At 42.5% G+C, this 17,862-nt stretch overlaps 1 protein-coding gene across 5 annotated transcripts in view; it reads left to right on the top strand.

Annotated features, from left to right (window-relative positions):
- The window catches only part of EDRF1 (erythroid differentiation regulatory factor 1), a 33,888-nt gene that overhangs the window by 13,218 nt on the left and 2,808 nt on the right, over positions 1-17,862 (top strand). For 4 of the 5 annotated variants that reach the window (XM_003587917.6, XM_005225865.5, XM_002698564.7 and 1 more), the window contains 11 exons: positions 484-744; positions 3,032-3,103; positions 3,624-3,774; positions 5,920-6,108; positions 6,364-6,564; positions 8,001-8,219; positions 10,390-10,613; positions 12,169-12,327; positions 12,503-12,652; positions 15,441-15,594; positions 17,083-17,198. In XM_003587917.6, coding sequence (XP_003587965.1) covers positions 484-744; positions 3,032-3,103; positions 3,624-3,774; positions 5,920-6,108; positions 6,364-6,564; positions 8,001-8,219; positions 10,390-10,613; positions 12,169-12,327; positions 12,503-12,652; positions 15,441-15,594; positions 17,083-17,198 — 1,896 coding nt within the window. Of the gene's footprint in view, positions 1-483; positions 745-3,031; positions 3,104-3,623; positions 3,775-5,919; positions 6,109-6,363; positions 6,565-8,000; positions 8,220-10,389; positions 10,614-12,168; positions 12,328-12,502; positions 12,653-15,440; positions 15,595-15,616; positions 15,684-17,082; positions 17,199-17,862 lie in introns of those variants that run through there. The other variant, XM_005225867.5, reaches the window with a different exon arrangement.

The following is a 17,862-nucleotide window of genomic DNA, read 5'->3' on the forward strand; positions in this document are numbered from 1 at the left end:
TTAAGGCTATTGCATGTCTGTGATAAAGAATTACTTAAATAATAGAGTAGAATAATGCTGATACGTAAATGCTAATTTTAAGGGAAACCAGAAATTTCTGGACTTTTTGCTCATTAAGCTCATGGAGGTTTTTCCCCTAGAACTGTAAATTGTATGGTAAATTCCAGTTTCTTGGTTGATACAGAGTGATGGCTTGCTAATATTTTAGTTGTGACACTTTACATATGAAAATTTGTCTCCAGTGAAACACAGTTGTAATTTTTTCTTAAGAGAGAAGGCTGGGAATAGTCTCAGGAAATAAACATGTCAACCCATGAGGATTTTACAGTACATTGAGAGCATTGGTACTTAGAATCAGGAATGTTTCTGTGTGTATGCCTGTCTGCACATCTCCTCAGATTTCTTAGTACAGTAGTAAAGTTCATTTCGTTTTAAAATGCTCAATTTTGGTGAGTCACTAATATATTTTTTTCTTTTTGTAAGATTATTGCTTCAGCCAATTACATGCTTTCAGAACTTTTTCAATTGGATGAACCTAAAAAAGAAGAAAGTTCAGAATCTCCATTAAATGAGAATTCTGATGAAAGTTACAGTGAAGAGGAGGAGGAGATGCCAGACAGCGATGAAAACGGGTCATACAGCACTAGCTCTGACCCATCGGACGATAACAAAGCAGTAGCTATAATTAAGTCTGTTGGAGAGCTGTCCGTTCCAGAAAAATACAAATCCATTCATCAAATCAGGGTAAGCATGTTGACATTTGCATTAAAATTTCATCAATGGAATTAATTGAGTACAGTTAGCTTCTCAAAAGATGGCGTTACTTCAACTAATCCTTCATGATATAGGATCTGATAATCATTAGCTCTATGAAATCTGAAAATCAGTTTTATAATTGTCGCAGGGTCACTGACCCACATGTAAACTGACGGTGGGCAGATGTGTAAATGATACGTCAGTATGTTAATTTTCATGTGGGAGATTTTTCTTTCCAGTGATCAGTGTGCAGCCCCCTCTCCTCAGGGTGCCCCTTCCCAGTTGCTGTGTTGCTGGGAGACAGCATCTGTGGCTTGGTGAACATAGAATCAGAGCGCATGGGCAGCTTGTTGATCCATGTGTGAAGAGACCTGGTACCTTGTCCCTGTGCCATAGGACGGTGCCTTTCAGTGACTGTGGGCATGTCAGCTGGGTTGGACATGTCCCTGGTCACTGGGACTGGTCACAGCCCAGTGGACCCTAACAGCTTCCTGCCCGTTAGGTTTCTGTTGGTGTTGATCGCGTTGACTGTCATACCAGCCATTTTTTCTAGACAGTGTTTCATTTTTCCAAATTATTACTACTTTCCAGTCGTATTTATAGATAATCTCTTACTTTAAGCTCTGATGTTAACTTTCAGATGGAAATTTTATATTCAAGTAGGTTTTTAGAGGATCTCTCTGTCCTTCCAAAACATTGCCTGTCCTTCTGACCTCTTCTTCATTTCTCCTCTTGTTTACCTTAGCCCCACTGCCTTCTTCTCTGTCTCTCACGTTCAGAGTCATGCCCACCTGAGGGCCTATGCATCTGTTGTCGCGTGTGCTCGGAACTTACCCTTTCCCCAGACCTTTTTGTGGCTGGCTTTTTCTAAGTTGATTGAAATGTCACCTCCTCTAGGAGACCTTCCCTGACTGCTCTAGATAAAACATGCTCTGTTTTTTTCTCCTTCATGGGGCTGGTAATCTGTACCTGAAATTCCCGTGTGTCTGTGTCCCATCACTGAAATACAGGCTCCCTGGAGGTATGGGCTCCCTGGAAATATAGGCTCTCCTGTATCTCCGTGGCTACAACCCATAAAGTGCACGTGTGCTCAGTCACTCAGTCATGTCTGACTCTTTGCAACCCCATGGACTGTGACCCCTTTGTCCATGGGATTTTTCAGGCAAGAATATTGGAGTGGGTTGCCATTTCGTCCTCCAGAGGATCTTCCCGACCCAGGGATCAAACCTGCATCTCCCTCATTGGCAGGTGGATTCACCACCATTGCGCCACCTAGGAAGCCCACAGCACATAATTGGTGTTCATTAAATATTTGACTAAATCACCGCAGGAAAAAGTCATTAACTGTCCATCTGAATTTTAGTGCACTTGGCAGCTTGAGCAACTCCCAGTACAGTAAAAAAAAATGTTTCTTACTGTAAACAAAATCATTGGTTGTAAAAGGTACCTTATTTGGGAAACTGCTTCGTCAACAGAATGCAGTTACATTTGGTGAGTGGTGTGTTTACAGATTTTTTTTTTAGCAGAGTACTTTGTATCAATATCAAAAGCATTCAGAAATAGCATTCATATAAACATGTCTTTTGTGTTAGCTCTGCCATATCTCAGTACTTTCTGGGAACAGACAGTGTGGCTCCAGGGCCCCGGACTCAGCACTCGCTCACTGCAAGCTTGAACACAGCACCTAACATCTGAGTTTACTTCTCTGTATAATGAGAGCGGTAATTCCAGCCTGTAAGATTCACCAGGTGGAATGCCTCACAGAACTACTTACACATCGTATCACTCAGTAGGCAGAGGTTATTAACTGGCTCTGCTCCTAATTAAGTGTATACATTATACATGAGACCGTGGGCAGTACTGGTTAACATTGCTAAACTGCTGATATTGTGAACTGTGTGTTAGCAAGCATTAGTAGTGCTCGCTGGGGGTGAGCTGACCTATCGGATTAGATGTAGATTTATTTAAAACATTTCTTGCTTGCTTTTTTGGTTGTAATAGAATTATATTTTTAATTTTAAGTACTTAAAGCAACATATACTGGAAGATCTTTTTAAACAAGATTTTTGTTGATGCTTATATCCATTTACTCTGCAATTAAAACAAGATTAGTGTGTAATTGAAACAATTCATTAACCTTGAAACAGATACCTCACTAAGCTGAATACACAGAAAAGTTCAAAATTTATTGATTTGCAGAATTTTAGTAATTCCTGGGAGATGGAGTTTGTTGTATTGGCAGCATGTTAATAATTTTTAACGTTTGTTTCTGAAGCCCAGTTGTGCGTTTCCGGTTTGTCATGACACAGAAGAGCGCTGTAGGCTTGTGCTGAGCTACGTTCTGGAGGTAAGTTTCAGTTTAGACTTCATTGTTTGAGTAAAGCTTGTACTTGACACGCAAATGGCACTTGTCTGCTGCTGCTGAGTCGCTTCAGTCGTGTCCGACTCTGTGCGACCCCATAGACGGCAGCCCACCAGGCTCCGCTGTCCCTGGATTTTCCAGGCAAGAACGCTGGAGTGGGTTGCCATTGCCTTCTCACTTGTTTATTGGTGTCTACATGTTAATCTTCTTTTAAATAAATTTTTATTGGGAGTATAGGTGCTGTACAATGTTGTGCTAGTTTCTGCTGTACAGCAAAGTGAATCAGCTAAATGTTATTCTGAGTGATATTCTACTGTGATATTTTTCCCCCTTAAAGCATGAATTGAAAATTAGTTTTTCCTAACTTTCAGGCCAAATATAGTTTCTAAAGTATGTTTTCAAAATATAAATTCTCCTAAGTGTATCTGGTTGTCCAGATACTGTGTTATATTTCATTTCCAGTTGATGTTCAGTGACATGTAAACATTTCTCCTTTTTTTTAAAGGGTTTAAAGTCTGTGGACAGCAGCATCAAAAAAGAAAGTGATCTCCCTGCCGCTGACCCCAACACCCCAATCCCATTAAAATATGAGGATGAATCCACAAGAGGGGGTCCTGAGGGTCTAGAGAAGCAGATGGCCTTGTTTTTGGACAAAAGTAAGTTGAATTGAAGTGCAAATAAGGCCATTTCAATGGAATAATGTACTGGACTTTTATCAGTAGCAGATTTGGGTCAATTAAGGCCTTCATTGAAAGGAATTCAGATAAAGGATACATATGAAAGGAAAGTAGGGGAAGATATCGTTTCATTCAAGTGTAAAATAAAGCAGGGTGATTTCGATCCTTGGTAGATATTTCTAACAAGAGCGTAAGGAACCAGCCTCCTCCTGTCACCCGCTGTGAGGAACTAATGCCCTCAGCCCTTAGGCTTCTCCTGAGAAAGCCTTGCTTCAGTAGCAGCAGTCGAGGGCTTAAACACAAGAACTTAGAAGCCAAACCGCACAGCTTCAGGTCTCAGCTTCACTGGGGCAGGTTGTTTGACTTTGCTGAGCCTTGTTTTCTCTCCCAAAGTAGAGACAAAAGCAGTGCTCCTTTAAAGGGGTGCTGTATGGATTCAGTGAGTTAGTGCAGGCAACGTGTTCACAGCAGTGCGTGTGACGACCAGGGCTACCAGAGCAGCGGCAGCCTGTTCCCCTCACAGCACTGGACTAAGCTGCACGAGTACTCACAAAGCATTGATCTGTTCAAGGACATCACTTCACGAGGAACATGTGGGCTTCAAAGTAAAAGTGCTGAGTTTCTCATTTTAATCTAAGTTGTATTTCTTTTCCCAATCCTATCCCCGCTCCCTTTTTTGAAACCAATTTCCAGCTAATTTTAAAAGTATTTTGAAAGCCCGTATGTTTAAAATAGTACCAAGAGCTTTCTGAAAGGTTTTCTCTTCATGAGCGTAAGTGGGGTGTGGCAGGACTCACCTCCCCAGCATTTGTTGTGCCTCCTGTGTGCAGGTCTGAGTTTGTACACACCGGCATTGAGACTCCTGTCTCTGCTTTTTTCATGCTGTTGTCTTTTCTGAAATGCCTTTTCTGTCTGTTCCTTCCTCCCCCTCTCAACTGTTGAATATCCTGCTCTTGTTTAAGGCCTCTGTGTTCACCACCTCTGTCTGAGTCACAGATCTTTGGTTCCCTCACCACTTTGTCCTGTAAGCACTTCCTGAAGCCTGCCTTAGTCATCCTCAGCTGTGCTTAATGGTTTTATACACACACACAAATACACTTGTGAGTAAAACCTCATCTTTGGTTCTCTGACAATGCCTCACACATCGAAAATGCATACAGTAGCAGAGGAAAAAGAAATACAGGCATGAATAAAACCATAAAAGAGCCTTAAATACTTTTCATTTGTATTTCGAAAGACTCAAACATTAGAGCTGATCAAAAAAACGAGAAATCTTGAACCTGGGAGATGCTGAGCATGACATAATAAGTGGTGAGGAACCATTTTAATGTTTAGAACAGGAGTTCTACTGCGATTAAAGCTGTGCTTTAGGAAGGTGACGGAGAAGGCAACGGCACCCCACTCCAGTACCCTTGCCTGGAAAATCCCATGGATGGAGGAGCCTGGTGGGCTGCAGTCCATGGGGTCGCTAAGAGTCAGACACGACTGAGCGACTTCACTTTCACTTTTCACTTTCATGACAGAGAAGGCAATGGCACCCCACTCCAGTACCCTTGCCTGGAAACTCCCATGGATGGAGGAGCCTGGTGGGCTGCAGTCCATGAGGTCGCTAAGAGTCAGACATGACTGAGCGACTTCACTTTCACTTTTCACTTTCATGTATTGGAGAAGGAAATGGCAACCCACTCCAGTGTTCTTGCCTGGAGAATCCCAGGGACGGGGGAGCCTGGTGGGCTGCCGTCTATGGGGTCGCACAGAGTCGGACACGACTGAAGCGACTTAGCAGCAGCAGCAGCAGGAAGGTGAACTTTGGGGCAGGTTGACCCATAGGCTAGAGAAAGGAAGTAGATGGCAGTCATGAACCCAGTGATGTCAGTGACCCCCAGAGAGAGTGACAGAGTTGACAGCTGCGTGGAAGCGGGGCTTTGGAGATCTCAAGAGTATTGAGACACTGCTGTTCTATTAATACTTCGCTGCGTTTTAGTAGCTTAGTATTTACCAGTTTTGTTGTAGCTGTTAATTGTACCGAAGCCTGGTGTGTTTATATCAAGAAACAATTTTTTTTTTTTTACAGTGAGACTTATATTCAAATAAAATGTGCGTCTTTTCCCCCTCATGTCGTAGTGGGCTCCCTTCAGAAGGGTAATTATTCCAGTCAATCTGGAATGATCCCTGGTTCTTGGCAACATAAAATGAAGCTGCAGCTGATTCTCAAGTCATCAAAGGCCTATTACGTCTTGTCTGATGCAGCCATGAGTCTTCAGAAATACGGAAGAGCATTACGATACATTAAATTAGCTTTGCAGAGCCATGGTAAGTCACTGCAGATGAATATGTGTAATAGCTTTGGGAGGAGAAATCAGAGAAAGCATCTGAATCACAGTGAAATTTTACTCAGTGAAATTTTCATGTAAAAAATTTTTTTTCACCTTGTATGTTTCCTAGTATTTTCCACTCTGGTTTAACAACCCTTCATTTTGAAATACAGGAAAGATTTTCGTAAGTTTTACTGTGTCCTTTCATTTTTAACGTGCTGTGTTTTTTCTCCTTCCTGCTCTTTCCACATAGATACTTACTGCTGCCTCTGCACCAATATGCTTTCTGAAGTGCTGCTGTTTCTTTCTCAGTATTTGACGCTCTGCGGTGATATCCAGCTAATGCTGGCCCAGAATGCAAGCAACAGGGCGGCACACCTTGAGGAGTTCAATTACCAAACGAAGGAGGACCAGGAGATCCTGCACAGCCTCCACAGGGAGTCCAGCTGCCAGGGTACGTGAGGGAGGGGGCCTGCACTGTGGCTCAGAGAAGTGCCAGAAATGTCAGGGTTTCATCGTTTCTTAATGTTAACATTGAACACAATCCTGTGTATTTGTGTCTAAAACGGTTTTGAAGTATTTTGTCATTACTAATTATACAACTGGAACTAACTAAAAATAATCTCTGGAGACGATCATATTAACCATTTTACACTGTCTTTCTGTAATAACCCTTTCGTCAACTGACCAACCCATGATTTTCTTTTGAAAAGGAATTAGCAATGCGTAAAAATGAATGTTTTACCTTCTGAATGGTTCCTGGGGGCTAAGATACAGAGGTCGTTATTTTTTGAACTTGGTTCACGGCTGTGTTTTTGGAGTCGTCAGATTTTAAGCCTGGGAGATGGGAGACTTTAGCCCACAGCAGCAGTATTCCTCCTCTTAGCTCTATCCAATAGATATAAGCACCTGCGATTAGGGCAGTAAATGAGACATAAGGTGCTTTTGTAATGTATCATGAAATTGTTTATTATGCTCTTGAGTTGTTTATATCACTTGATACCCACATCCCAAAGTTTTGGACTGTTAACATCTAGAGAGTACACAGAGGGAGGAAATGTATAATTTTCCTTGGGGGTTTCTTCCCTTCCTCCCTCTTTCTTCCCTTCCTCCCTGTCCGAATTTCTCAGATGACCGTTTTATTTTAATAGATGTGGTGAGAAAATCCGTAGTTTGTTTTTGGAGCTCCCATCATGTTAGTTTCACTTAAGGTGCCTCTTTGTAAGAGTGATGTGCTCCCTGAAAGTTAGCAGCAGGGGTACTGCCCTTTTTTCTTTTGAGTTTTTGGGCCCAGCCCCTGAGTTTACTCCAGTCTCCACTAGATGGCAGGTTTAAGTCTTTAGAGCTTATCAGTTAGCTTCTTCTGCGACTTAAACTTGCTATCAGTATAACGAGGCTTCCCTTGTAGCTAAATTGGTAAAGAATCTGCTTGCAGTGCAGAAGGCCCAGGTTTGATCCCTGGGGTGAGAAGATCCTCTGGAGAAGGAAATGTACATAACTAGCCTCTGGTAGCAGTCAGAAATTTATTTCAAGAACGGTTTTCAGTAATTAAAAAGAAAAAAATGGTTTACTCTGTATCAGTGGACAACTTTAGGTCTGTACCAATAAGTAGTACATCCGGTAAAATCTGGGTCTTGGGAATTGTTTGATATTTTTAGGCAGGAAAGTACTTCTCTTAATCAGATGTTAATGTTTCAAGAAAATGCAGTTGTTTAAATAAATTCAGAGACCTTCTGAAATTTAAAAGTTTAGTGGTATTAATTGAATTTTAATATGTTTATACTATATTGCATCTATTTGATCTTTTGTCTTAAAAGTATTAGATTACTTAGATGCTAAGGAAGAAGGGTTCGTATGACTCGTGGTAATGTTTCCTCTTTTTCTTTTAAGGATTTGCATGGGCCACTGATTTGTCTACAGACTTAGAAAGTCAACTTTCAGTTAGTTGTAAATGTTATGAGGCCGCTAATGAAATCTTGCAGTTTAGTGACTTAAAAAGTCAAAATCCAGAACACTATGTACAAGTACTGAAGAGAATGGGTAACATTAGAAATGAAATCGGTGTCTTTTACATGAATCAGGCTGCTGCGTTGCAGAGTGAGAGACTAGGTGAGTATCTTTCTGGAGTCCTCTCTTTATCACCTATTCTGTTAGTAAATCATGCTGATTTTTACATAGTTAAGCCAAGAACTGTGGCATTTGGTTTAATGTCATAAAGGGATGCACTGTTGTTTATCTTTTATTATTAAATCCTGAAGGAATCAAAGTAGGAAGAGACATTATTTTCCCTTGGGAGTTATCATTTCAGTGTCCTCTGTCCTCCACCAGATCAGTTCAGAAGTGAGTTGGACAGTCAGCCATGTGGTAGGCTTTGTTCTGGATATACAATCAGCTAAGACTTAGTTTTCCGAGTTGGGAAGCCAGATATGAATACAGATCTCTGAAAAATGCTGTAAGTACCAGTGCAGTACAGTAGAGGAGTGGGGAAAGAAGATGTTTCCTCGAGTTGCGAGTTTTTGGAAGGCTTGTGGGAAGAAGGTATAGTTTGGGCAGATCGCACGTGACACGTAGGGCATCAGCAGGCAGACGTGGGTAAGGTGGGATGTCCTGACCAGAGTAGGCAGGAGGAAAGAGCCAGAGATACCGTGTCAGGGGGTGTTGGGAGTAGCAACGAGTGGTCTTCAGTGGTTCAGGCAGAGGGTGTTGGAGTCCTCTGGACCCATGTTGAGTGTGAGAGGCCAGTGGACATGTGAGTGAATGGTCTGGTCTAGTAGTCAGAAATGTGTGGGGTAGCAAGAGCTCTTTGGGTTAGCGAGACTTAGGCTGGGAACCATTCACATCAGGGTGATAGTTGAACCCATGGGAATGGGTGAAATTGTAGAGGCTGTACACACAGCATGAGAAACAAAAAGGGCTGAGGGAGAGAACTGGGGACCGTGCATGAGCTGAATAAGTAAGTTACTGTATGCCTGTGCCCTGTGAGCGGTGCTTGGTGCTAGGGTACAAGAGGTCATTGCTAGTGGGAGGACCTGAGCTTTTTTCTTGTTGTTACTTATACATATATAGTATATTTTTTTAAATTGAGATATAAGAACATGTGCTTTTAAGGTGCCTCTGGAGGAGGAAGTCAGTAAAGGCATATGAAAAGTGGTAGTCAGAAAGGAGAATTCGAGAAGATGCAGATTGTGCCTCTTAAAATTCAAGGGACCATGTCTCTAGAATCTTTATAAAATGGTGCTTTGCTCAGATGTTCTTATTTGCTTGCTTTAATATCAGCTTATTAATAGAGAAGAGGATTCAGAATATTGTTTTAGCGTGCTTGGCTGCCATAACAAAATAGCACAGACTAACCTACTGTATAGCATAGGGATATAGTAGGGAACTCTGCTCAGTGTTATGTGGCAGCCTGGGTGGAAGGGGAGTTTGGGGGAGAATGGATACATGTGTATGTATGGCTGAGTCCCTTTGCTGTCAACCTAAAACTATCACAGCATTGTTAATCAGCTGTACTCCAATACAAAATAAAGAGTTAAAAAAAAAATTTCAGTGGACTAGATGGTTTCACAAAGAAGTTGATGTCTCACAGTCTGGAGCTAAAAGTCCAAGGCTGGATTTCTCTGAGACTTCTCCCGTTGGCTTGCAGGTGGCCCCCTTCTTGCTGTTTTCTCACCTGGCCTTCTGTCTGTGCACATTGCTGGCATCTGTCTCTTTTATGAGGACAGTCACTTTGGATCAGAGTCCCACCTTATGGACCTCCCGGCTGGCTGGGTGCTAAAGAACCCACCTGCCAACGCAGGAGACACGAGTTTAGTCCCTGGGATGGGAAGATTCCCTGGAGTATGAAATGGCAATCCACTCTAGTGTTCTTGCCTGAGAAATCCCATGGACAGAGTAGCCTGGTGGTCTGCAGTCCACAGGGCCACAAAGAGGAGGGCACAACTTAGAAACCGAACAGCAACAACAGATGGCCTTAAAGGAATTGCGTTTGTGTTTAGGACCTCAGCATAAGTCTGGGGGTGGGGAACACAGGTGTGAAGGGAATGTAACAGGTGTGACGAGAATATAACAGCTGTGATGAGAATATAACAGGTGTGATAAGAACATAACAGGTGTGAAGAGAACATAACAGCTGTGATGAGAATAGTGCGCTGCAGCTGACCCAGGCAGCTGGTGCTACCCTGGACATCCTGTCACTGCCGCGCTCCTCTCATCGAGACACACTGGTGGGCTTACGCTGATACCTGCTTACGCAATTGTTTTCTTTCTTTTTTTGGCAAAGTGAGCAAAACTGTGTCCACTGCAGAGCAACAGTTGTGGAAAAAAAGCTTTTCTTGTTTTGAAAAGGGAATTCACAACTTTGAGTCAATCGACGATGCCACAAATGCGGCCCTTTTATTATGTAACACGGGACGACTCATGCGGATTTGTGCACAGGCGCACTGTGGCGCAGGTGATGAATTTAAACGCGAATTTTCACCGGAAGAAGGCTTGTATTACAATAAGGTAACACTCTTGCATATTGGGCTTCATCTGTTCACACTTGTCATTTGCACTTTGCTGTAGCTCCACTAAAAGTTATAAAACTAAAATAGTTAACTGTGGTGGTGGCACAGGATGAGACATCAGCAACTGGCCTAATACTAAGGATTCAGTAGTGAAGACGACAGGTTGAATTGATAGGGAAAACACAGTCGTTCAGTAAATTGCATTGGTGTAACCAGATTGAAGCCACCCCAGTCTGTGTGGTGCAGTGGTAAAGAATCTGCCTGCCAGTGAGGAGACACAGGAGGTATGGGTCCAGTCCCTAGGTTGGGAAGATCCCCTGGAGAAGGAAAAGGCAACCCACTCCGGTATCCTTGCCTGGAGACTCCCATGGACAGAGAAACCTGGTTGAGTACAGTCCATGGGGTCGCAAAGAGCTGGACACGACTCAGCGACTGAACGACAGCTACCACCAGAGCGAATGTCAGATGGATGAAAGATCGACATGGAGAAGTGAAACTGTAGAAATCTCAAAGGAAAACACACGTAGATATTTAATCTGATAAGATGGGACTTTGCCTTCATAACACTATGAGCAAAAATCACAAAGCAAAAATCCATCCAAAGATGGATGTTCATATGCTAAAAATTGTTTTTTAAATGCACAACAGAAAGCATAGTTGCAGAGTGGTCCAAATCTAGGGAAAATAAAGCACACTACAGCTCAGAGGTTAATAAGCCCTTAAGATAAAAAGAACAACTAAGAATCATTGAAAATAAGCTGCCCTAGTAGCAGAAAGAACAAATAACCTTGAGCAAAAAAACTGGTTCATATGTAAGAACAATTTCAAAGTTTTATGAAATTTTTAAACTGAGTTTCTTTTATCAAATTGTAAAATTTTTTGGCAAATGGTGCTATCTAGTATTGGAGGAGGTATAAGAACTCAAGAACACGCATTTAGTCAAGAACTTTGAATCTGTTTAAATTATATTTAGTGAGTAATGTTCATTGCATATTGAGCTTTAAAACAAAGTGATCTTATTTTTCTTAAGTTTATATATTCATATAAAAAGTGGATAAGTACACACCAGAAATGTAGAAATTATTGGTGGGTGATGGAATTCAGTGAGATTTTGTTTGGCTGAATACAATGACCGTGCATTTCAGCATTGTGACGGAGGTGGGGAGGATTGCTGCTTTATACAGTCAAACCCAGCAAATTGTTCTATCTGTAGACTTGTCAAAAAATATTTTATCTAGTTTGCTAGTTATATAAGCTATAATTTTCATTTAGAAAGGAGGAAAAAAAATGAAGGAAGAAATGCATCCTCATGGTTCACACAAGTCGTAAAACAGCTTGGCTGATGACAGACTAGAGGAAAGGTGGGCGGCCTGCAGCCCACTTGAAATTACTTCCTTCCCTGAAAAGCGTCATTGATGTACTTTTCTCCCTTTCTTTGTGACACTGTCCTGTGAATTCTCTCAAGTGAAGTTGCTTTGGGGTGACTGTGAGGCGTGTTTTAGTTTAAGTCACGTCTTGAGCCGAGTCACAGCGGCCCTCTGTGCTCCCTACAGGCTGTTGATTACTACCTGAAAGCTCTAAGGTCCTTGGGAACACGGGACATACACCCAGCCGTCTGGGACTCGGTGAATTGGGAACTGTCCACTACTTATTTTACGATGGCAACTCTACAGCAAGATTATGCTCCATTATCTAGAAAAGCTCAAGAGCAGGTAATAATATTTGCTGGATTATGTAGAAGTATTAACCTTATATATTCCTTTGTGTAACAGATACATAGCATCTGTTACAGTCTTTTCCTTGATGAGCAGTATTTGTTTTTAAAATTCTTATATAAGATTATGAGATGGTCATTATTTTCCCTTTCCCTTAAAAAAAAATACACAGATTGAAAAAGAAGTCAGCGAGGCGATGATGAAGTCCCTGAAATACTGCGACGTGGACTCGGTGTCTGCCCGACAGCCCCTCTGTCAGTACCGAGCTGCAACCATCCATCACAGGTTGGCGTCCATGTATCACAGCTGCCTGCGGAACCAGGTATTGCCATTCCGATTCCAGTCCAGTTAGAAGTGCTGCTTTTCTTACATTTCTGTATAGATTTTAAATGCCATCTGTTCTTGTAGCCATTTCAGAAAAGCTTGGAGGGTAGGTATTTCCCCTCCCCCCATGTTGCATATTTTTTCCATTACAATGGATTAGGCCTTAGTTTGCAAAATTAGATATTTACTGAGTGTATTATTTTAGTCTCTTTTTTTTTTTCATGTAGTTACTCTTTATAGAAATGGTTCTATGCCAATTTTAAAGTATCCATCACCCAGTTTTAAAAAATTTTACTGTGACATAGAGCATGCATATCAAAGGACACAGGGGATACATGTGAAGCATTTGTACAGTTTAAGGAATAACAAAGGAAAGCCCTGCGTACGTCACTTTGCGGTTAAGGAGGGAAGGTCCTTCAGGTGCACTCTGTGTGCCCCTCCCCCTGCTGAGTCTCTCTCAGTACCCGTCCAGATTAACTTCTGTCCCAGATTTTCTATTATGTCCCTACCTTTTCTGTTTTATCACTTAAGCAGTATGTTTATATTTTATCTGGTTTTGAACTTTATAGAACAAACCATACTGTATATATTCTTCTGTGACTTACTGCTGTTTAGTTAACATCACATTTTGGAGATTCTTCCAGGTGAATGCATAACTGTTCATTTACTTGGCCTCAGTTCAGTTCAGTCGCTCAGTCGTGTCCAACTCTTTGCGACCCCATGAATCGCAGCACGCCAGGCCTCCCTGTCCATCACCAACTCCCGGAGTTCACTCAAACTCATGTCCATCGAGTCGGTGATGCCGTCCAGCCATCTCATCCTCTGTCCTCCCCTCTTCCTCCTGCCCCTAATCCCTCCCAGCGTCAGAGTCTTTTCCAATGAGTCAACTCTTCGCATGAGGTGGCCAAAGTACTGGAGTTTCAGCTCTAGCATCCTTCCTTCCAAAGAACACCCAGGACTGATCTCCTTTAGAATGGACTGGTTGGATCTCCTTGCAGTCCAAGGGACTCTCAGGAGTCTTCTCCAACACCACAGTTCAAAAGCATCAATTCTTCAGTGCTCAGCTTTCTTCACAGTCCAACTCTAGCATCCATACATGACCACTGGAAAAACTGTAGCCTTGATTAGATGGACCTTTGTTGGCAAAGTAATGTCTCTGCTTTTCAATATGCTGTCTAAGTTGGTCATAACTTTTCTTCCAAGGAGTAAGAGTCTTTTAATTTCATGGCTGCAGTCACCATCTGCAGTGTTTTTGGAGCCCCCAAAAATAAAGTCTGACACTGTTTCCCCATCTATTTCCCATGAAGTGATGGGAACAGATGCCATGGTCTTCATTTTCTGAATGTTAAGCTTTAAGCCAACTTTTTCACTTTCTTCTTTCACTTCACATCAAGAGGCTTTTTAGTTCCTCTTCACTTTCTGCCATAAGGGTGGTGTCATCTTTGATATTTCTCCTGGCAATCTTGATTCCAGCTTGTGCTTCTTCCAGCCCAGCGTATCTCATGATGTACTCTGCATATAAGTTAAATAAGCAGGGTGACAATATATAGCCTTGATGTACTCCTTTTCCTATTTGGAACCAGTCTGTTGTCCCATGTCCAGTTCTAACTGTTGCTTCCTGATGTGCATACAGGTTTCTCAAGAGGCCGATCAGGTGGTCTGGTATTCCCATCTCTTTCAGAATTTTCCACAGTTTATTGTGATCCACACAGTCAAAGGCTTTGGCATAGTCAATAAAGCAGAAACAGATGTTTTTCTGGAACTCTCTTGCTTTTTCCATGATCCAGCGGATGTTGGCAGTTTGATCTCTGGTTCTTCTGCCTTTTCTAAAACCAGCTTGAACATCTAGGATTCATTAAATGAGTATATCAGTTTATTTATCCATTCTGTGATAGCTGAGCTTTGGGGTTGTTCTCGTTTGAGGCTGAAAAGTGAAAGTGAAGTTGCTCAGTCGTGTCTGACTCTTTGCAACCCCATGGACTGTAGCCCACCAGGCTCCTCCGTCCATGGGATTCTCCAGGCAAGAGTACTGGAGTGGGGTGCCATTAGGGGATCTTCCTGACCCAGGGATTGAACCCAGGTCTCCTGCATCGCAGGCAGACACTTTAACCTCTGAGCCACCAGGGGGCTAATTAGAAACAATACTATGAACAGTCTTGTACATGAATCCTGGTGCTCAAACCCATGCATGTATTTCTGAGAATAATCTGAGGCCTGAGGTCTGTCTAGGTGCCTTCCTTCAGAGAGGGTGACTTGCTTCTGCCAGGAGTCTTGTGCCTATATAGTTTCTCAGGGATTTTTTTTAAATGGTTTTGTTTTGTTTTCCCTTCCTTAGCACCAAGGCAGCTTACCTTGCAGTCCCTTGGGTGTGGGTTTGCTTCTGGGTTGCCTTTATCCTGAGAATATTGTCCTTTGAGGCCCAGCTTAACCTGGAGAGGGTTTTTCTCACCACTCTGAGCTGGCCCTGGACTCTTTCACTTGCCTCAGGGGGGCCCCAACCTAAACTTATATTTGTCCAGATGGCCTAATATCCTCACGGCAGATGCCAGCATGAGAGGGTTCCGGGCAGCTCCCTGGCGCTGGGACAGCTGGACACCTGCACACAGAAGGTTGGAGCTGGCCTTCCTCCTCACGTGACACAAAGACCAATGAAACAGAGATGCAGATTTGAGAGCTAGAGCCCTGGGACTGAACAAAACGCTGAAAAGCATGTAGTTATCCAGAGATTTGGTGACGTAGTTGCTGTGAAGCCCAAGCCTTAGGATTTATTTTATTTTTGGTTCTAGGTTGGTGATGAGCAGCTTAGGAAGCAGCACCGGGTGCTGGCAGACCTTCATTACAGCAAAGCTGGAAAGCTTTTTCAGCTTCTGAAAGACGCTCCGTGTGAACTCCTTAGAGTACAGTTAGAAAGAGTAGCCTTTGCAGAATTTCAGATGACCAGTAAGTCTTCTTTATTTCTCAGATTTGTATGCATTGGCTTAGTGTTGGATTGTCTTAGAGTGAGGCAGACCTGTGGATCACTCTTCGATGTAAGTAATGCTGTCTTCTTTTGAATTTGCCCATCGTTAATGTCTTTGGGTAGGGACGTTTTTTGAAATGCTTTTTAAAACATAAATGTGTTAGATTATGTTTAATGACTAGAAACACTGGAATACAGCCCAGGGTTCCTTATTTGAAAAAAAAAAAAAAAATTGTGACAAGTTACTTTAGACAAAGATTTTAATCATCATGAACAAGGTGGGAGTGGAGATGTGGTGGTGGAGGTGTGGTGGCCTCACGGAATCCGTCTGCACGGTAACCACAGAGCCTGACAAGGTGAAGCTGAGGCGGGAGGGCAGGGAGGGGTCAAGGGAAACCTTTTATTCTGTCATTTTCCTCAGCTTGGAGTGGTCTGGCTCTCCACCACCGAGTGTTTTTTTCTAAACTCACTTCTCTACCTTGTTCAGCTGTGCCCTTTCTGCAGAATTATCTTGCGAGAAGTATCTCTTGTCTGGTAAAGAAACAAACATTTATTTGAAGTACAGCAATTCTACTGGTTTCAGTTATTTTCTTCTATAAAATTAAAATGAATTTAATGTGTACCTGTTTATACAGTGTCTCTGGAAGGATGGACACGAAACTGATGGCACTGTCTCTTCTGGGGAGAAGGCAGGGTGGCCGGCAGGGCGGCCCACTTGAACGTTACACATTTTGAAAATGTATTACCTACTCAAAACAGTTTTTAGGAATGCCTTTTACTAGGGGGACTTCCCGGGCAGTCCAGTGGATAAGACTTCACCTTCCAATGCCCGTGTAGAGGTGCAGATTCAGTCCCTGGTCGGGGAGTTAAGATTGCACATGCCTTACACCAAAGAAAGCAAAACGTAAAACAAGCCATATTGTAACGAATTCAATAAAGACTTTAAAAACGGTCCACATCAAAAAGACCTTAAAAAAAAAAAAGGAAGAAATACCTTTTACTAAAAGCATCTTTTTAAATTTTTGGCAGCATACGCATAGTTGAATGTCAAGTAGCTCTTTCTGGGGGTGATCTAGGGCAGTCTTCTTTTCTAGTTTGCATCTTTGAATTTTCCATGTTGGAATTCCTTAGAATGAGCAGGATTCATTTTTATTTTTTTAAAAAAGTAGATACTAGGAACAAATTTGCTATGATGGTAAGTATGGTTAATTCCTTTTTAAAAAAATGTTTACTACTCTTGAGTATGAAGCCAGATAGTGAGGCAAGAAAACAATGATTGTTTATTGCTTTCTCTAGTTCTACTGTTTTTCTCTAGGGATAATTACTAAACAGAAGTTGGATTTAGAAGATTTCTTGGCATTTTCATGAGCTACTACCTTCACAGTGTTTGAAAATCAGAATTTTCATTAACACATTGGATGAGTTTCTCTATGTTTAAAGGAACGATCATTTTGTGTTTGCCACTCTAGGTCAGAATAGCAATGTTGGGAAATTAAAAACGCTATCTGGGGCCCTTGATATAATGGTGAGAACTAAGCATGCGTTCCAGCTTATCAGAAAGGAGCTTGTGGAGGAATTTGAACAGGTAAATGGAAAAAAAGATTTATCAGTTTTTTATGTGTCTTAAAGTAAATGCTCCATGGTGAGTATGTACAGTGGGCATATGCGTGCATGTGTGTGTATAGTGTATATGTATCAGTTCAGTCGCTTAGTCGTGTCCAACTCTTTGCGACTCCATGAACTGCAGCACGCCAGGCCTTCCTGTCCATCACCAACTCCCGGAGTCCACCCAAACCCATGTCCAGCGAGTGGGTGATGCCATCCAACCATCCCATCCCCTGTCGTCCCCCTCTCCTCCTGCCCTCAATCCCTCCCAGCATCAGGGTCTCCCCAAATGAGCCAGCTCTTCGCACCAGGTGGCCAAAGCACTGGAGCTTCAGCCCCAACAACAGTCCCTCCAGTGAACACCCAGGACCGATCTCCTGTAGGATGGACCGGTTGGATCTCCCTGCAGTCTAAGGGACCCCCAAGAGTCCTCTCCAACTCCACAGCTCAAAAGCATCAACCCTTCTGCACTCAGCCCTCTCTACAGTCCAACTCTCACATCCACACACGACCACTGGAAAAACCATAGCCCTGACTAGATGGACCCCTGCTGGCAAAGCACTGTCTCTGCTTTTCAATATGCTCTATAGGTTGGCCACAACTTTCCTTCCAAGGAGCAAGTGTGTCCTAATTTCATGGCTGCA

This window comes from Bos taurus, chromosome 26 (assembly GCF_002263795.3).
Source record: "Bos taurus isolate L1 Dominette 01449 registration number 42190680 breed Hereford chromosome 26, ARS-UCD2.0, whole genome shotgun sequence".
Classification (NCBI taxonomy): Eukaryota; Metazoa; Chordata; class Mammalia; order Artiodactyla; family Bovidae; genus Bos; species Bos taurus.